Source organism: Fulmarus glacialis, unplaced genomic scaffold (genome assembly GCF_000690835.1).
Source record: "Fulmarus glacialis isolate BGI_N327 unplaced genomic scaffold, ASM69083v1 scaffold34947, whole genome shotgun sequence".
NCBI lineage: Eukaryota > Metazoa > Chordata > Aves > Procellariiformes > Procellariidae > Fulmarus > Fulmarus glacialis.
In genome coordinates this window covers 1,217-6,103 of record NW_009225754.1, presented here as the reverse complement: position 1 = coordinate 6,103, position 4,887 = coordinate 1,217, and the positions used below count along the sequence as shown (strand labels likewise).

Below are 4,887 nucleotides of genomic sequence, written 5' to 3'. Positions count from 1 at the left end.
AGTGCTGCCGTGGCCGAGGAGTCGGCACCATGGGGGTGAAGGTCCGTCGTGCAAGTCGTAAGGGGGTATGTGCTACCTCTGGGTCACCGGCCCTCAGATTGTTCCACCCCCCCCCCGATTGTAGTTGCTCCTCATAAACAAGAACTGTAAACATTGTGAAATTGTTTGCTGTGAGCAGGGACCCTATGTAAAGTGTGTCTCTAAAAGATACTATTGAAAGAAATGCTGAAATGTTAGACCTAAGCATTTCTCTGTTAGGAGTTGCTTCCAACTGCATCTTTTTCTCATCAAGACCTTGTCTAGTTTCCGTAAGGTAAGCAGTTTGTCAATATGTGAAATACCTTCCCCTCTTTGGTATGTGACTACACCAGAATACCTACCTTATCATGGAAGATAAAGGCACGCTCGCTCTAGTGGAAGATAATGCTTCTCAATGAGTTTGTTTCGTTACACCATAAATTGCCTTTTAAGATACTTGTTGTGTCATAATCTTAAGTTTCAGCTGCAACGTGCACTGCTATAGCTACTGAAGTAAAACTGCCATAGGGCAGATTTCAAGAAGTAGGCCTTTTACACTAAACCACAATTTTCTTATTTAGCATCTTCCCTGTCAGTACATACGCCAGTTCAGTGGGAGTTTAACCACCTGAATGATGTAACTTTTGCCTGGTTTGCCTACAGCTCCAAAGTCGGTAGGTGGTAACCAGCCAACAAGCAGCACCCCACCCACCTATGGGGGCAAAAGACATTACAGCCAAGATTGTCAAATGCAGCTCCTGATGGAGTAACTGGGTGATAACTGGCATCTAGATAAAAAAGTGGCTCCAGCTCACCTCTGTGCTGAAGTTTAGCTGTGGGGAGGAGGGACCCAGAACTGCCCTGGCAGAAAACGCATTGTGTTTCAGAGTATGTCAAAACTGAAGTCCCCCATTGTAGCTACTGAAGTTCTGAAAAATATTTTTCATTAGTCTTTTCCTGTTATCTCCAGGAGAAAATAAAGCTTATAGTGTATCTAGCAATGTTGATTTTGAACTGCTTGAATGTAATGAGAAAGAAGTACCATTTAACTACTACTAAAGTTTCAGCAGCAACAACAGCCAGCATAGATCTATTTCACATAGGTCTACATCAAAACATTTTAAGGCAGCCGATGTTCTCAGGCTGCACTAGACCAACACACGCATACCAACTCTGAATGCATCATTAGGAATACACTGTATCAAGTGCAGATTTGCGTACTCCTGTGTGAATAACCTTGAATCCTTTTCCAAGGCAAGACAAGGTGGTTAAAATACGCAAACTTGTTGCTTCAGCATTACTCAAGTACATGTCTTGCTATTTAAGAATGTTGCATTAAGGATAAAGGAAATACAATTTGTTAAATCAGCTCTTTAATAATTTATGGGAAAGTTGGAGATCTGGCCTGAGACAGTGTAGTAATCAGTAAAGAAACTTGCTTTAAGATCAGCATCAGCCCCAATTCTGCCCAATTACTTCTGGAGGGAAGTTTTTTGTTTTCTGTTGGCAAAATGCAGTGAGATATGTAAGAAAAAACATTATAATTCTTATCTGCTTCATCTATGAACAGGATGATTTTCTTCTAGCACAGGTAAGACTAGTGCCAAGCTCCTTTTAGCTTGCTGTGGGACAGGCTGTTTGCAGCAGGGTGGTTTGTGTGTATTAGTCTTCCAGTGTACCAGTGTCTTAGCTATTACTAAGACAGAAGTAGTTAAAAAAACCCATGTTATCTTAAGATGAAGTTCAATGTGCAAGGGAGCGAGCTGAAAGTCCCCTTCATCACTGCATCTGTGTGATGTGATAACCATTTTAAACTCGTCTCCCAATTTCATACAAGTTTAGGGAAAATAATGTATTACTACAATTGAATTGTTTTTTCAGAGAGATTAGTTCATTACACAATTGAGACTCAGTTTCACTGAGCAATAGCAGAAACTGAGACAGAAGCAGAATAGTTTTAGAAGTTTATTGTAAAGACCTTTACAATCTCAGTACAGAGATAAGGATATAAAATGGTGCTGTTTGGAATAATTAAGGCTGGTTGGTGGTCATCTGAATTTCACTGTTCAATGGAACTCAAGCAAGAGCAACTGATTTCTGACTGTACATATTTTTATTTGTGTTCCATCATTACAGTGAGATCACAAGTTATTTCAGAGACTCAATGCCTGCTTATTATAAAATAAAGGACATTATTTACATGATGAAAGAAAAATTTCAGCATTTTAGTGGAATGGATGACTGATACTGCAACAAGTTTAGTCCACGTATTTCCCAAGAATATCACCATCTCTAAACAAGTAGTAGTCCTGCAAAGAAAAGAAACATTAGTACCTGTCATATCAGTTGTTTTGCAAATACTGTCTTGTTCTGAAGTCAGGGCTACCACGGTCACGAAGTACAAAATCAAAAGTGAGCTAACCAACACTAGCTCTACCTCTTGACTTCTTGAAAAGATTTTTTTTTGTTGTTGTTGTTCGTAAGATACTCTTTGGGAAAGCTACCAAGTTGCTATTTTTAATAGTAGGAAGTGCAAGAACTTTTAGAAGACAAGTCTGAAAGCCTTCCCTGTCAAAAGCAAGGATACCCCCAGTAATTTCAGAGCCGTTTAGGGTTCCCTCTACTATATGCTTGGCATACGGAGTCACTTTGTCCACCTAGCAAAGTTCAGGCCAGAGGCTTCCTTGGTTACTTCCTTTTAAGCAGGGGTGGAAGTAGCAAGTACTACAGGTACCAGAAGCTGGCTGGATTCAGCTGCTTCCATTTGAATACCAACAACTGCATTTCTTGAATGCTGCTAACACTATGAAGTAACTACGGTATTTATCACTGGCAGTATGACATTTTGGGAACCAGCTTAATTTGCATTCACAAAGTTGGGAAACCTACCTTATCTTCTAGTACAATCTTAGTACCACCATATTCTGGTAGCAAAACCTTTTCACCAACTTTTACGCTCACTGGCTGAATCTCACCATTCTGAAAGGAAAAAAAGAAATCCTTAGTTTTCCACAATATAGACAGATATAACAGAATTTCTCCAAACTACAATGATCCATCCACATATAAAACATTCAGGAAATCACAACAACTCTGTATTTTCATTGTACAGTGAAACTAGAATATACAGGTTTACTAGGAAGAAAAGCACTCCAGTCAATTCTCAAGCATGGGAGTCCTGCAATAGTTAGGCAGTAGAACTGCAGTGATTTTCCAAAAATAATTAATTTTAATTTAGTTTTGAGTGTAAATACAACTGTGAGGTCTTTGCTTGACATACTGAATAGGACTTCACTTAAAGAAAAAAACACCCAAAAAACCTGAGAAATTAAGTGACAGACCATGAAGCCCCCTTCTAAAATGAAGGGAGAAAGTCCATTTCCAATTTCTATAGCCAAGGCAAATTTCTCCAAGGGCCAGTTAAAAATACCTTCCCATCTTTGTTACTTTGATCAACTTGTCACTGTTGCTGGCAAATCAGTTGTTTAGAAACACCTGATAAAGTTTAATTATATGTTTGTATTATAAATAAAATATTAGCATGTTAGTCAAATACTAGCACCATTTCACAATATAAAGCTTTAAAAATCAGATACTGACACAAAACAGCATGATATGTATGGAGAGACTCAGGGTAAAGAAAAAGTCTGAGTCAACATGCCCAAGTTGAAATTTAACCTGTTTTCCACTATTGCCACTAACTGAACAGTACTTTGGTGGGGGTAAAAACCCTTCTGCTGCTGAAGCCCACAGCCACTAGCATTTTTGTGAAGACTGTCTTTTTTTGTGATCCCAGATGCATATTCAACATGCAAAATTAACAAAAATTATTTAACAGTTATTTGTTTTGATTCCTGATTTTCTTTTGTCCAGTAAGCCTAATCCTTATGGATTTTGCACAGCACAAGACAGCTAATGCCACATTCTGGGATTCCATCCTGCTCACAAGTCACAGAAATTCAGGCATGTAATCATTTTAACAAAGAAGGCTGCCGGTCCTTAAAGGTTTTGGCTGAGAAGTGATGAAACAAGATATCCCTCAAAACACTGTTCATGTATTTAAAACTAAAAAAAAAAAGCCAACCAAAACCACAAACAAAATTCAATTTAAAAAAACCAAACAAAACCCATACCACTACTGTTTAAAGCTGCTTATAAATATCAATAAATAATATTGATTTTTAAAAGGCAAGTATTTTCCCTTTTTACAGATTATGAAAGGAATGCTGGAATTCAAAGTCAGAGCCAGTCAGAAGAACTTGAGATCTCTACCTCCTCTTTGAATCTGTACTTCCAACTTCAGTCATTGCCATCATCCATTTTTGTGACCTATCACTACATTTATACTGCAACCATCCCTTGCTTGTGATAATATTCCAGCTACCACCACACCATTACTAATTCTACCCAGATGTAATGCTTCAGGATGTTTACCTTTCCTCTGGCTCCCGATCCAACTGCTACTACCGTCGCTTGTAGCACTTTCCCTTGAGCTTTTTCTGGAATCATGATGCCTCCTTTGGTTACTGTCTCAGCCGCACATCGTTCAACCAGAACGCGATCAAAGAGGGGAAGAAATTTCCTAAATGCTTTTCCTGCCTGTGGAAGTAATTGTACATTGTAACAAGAAGAACATTACAACGAAATTGCAATTTAAAAGAGTTTAAAAAAAAAAAGTTATTTCTCTTTTGAGAGAAATTAATAGTATAAGAGAACTGCTGAGCATTTCTTTTTCATAGTAGCAAACATATGCCACCTCTGATTGCATCAGAAATTGCTAAAGACACAGGCAGACGCTGGGCAATCCTAACAGTTCAGCTGCAGGAAGATGTACTCCAGCCAGGGGGACAGGCCACCACCAGATGGAGC

At 38.7% G+C, this 4,887-nt stretch overlaps 1 protein-coding gene across 1 annotated transcript; it reads right to left on the bottom strand.

Moving 5' to 3' along the window:
- Positions 1–1,971: 1,971 nt before the first annotated feature.
- On the bottom strand, positions 1,972–4,617 carry HSPE1 (heat shock 10kDa protein 1; the record flags this gene model as incomplete). The annotated part of the gene is made up of 3 exons (XM_009582587.1): positions 1,972–2,327; positions 2,908–2,997; positions 4,453–4,617. Coding segments are annotated over 3 exons (306 nt in total), but the record flags the coding sequence as incomplete, so codon positions are not given.
- Between the last annotated feature and the right edge of the window lie 270 nt (positions 4,618–4,887).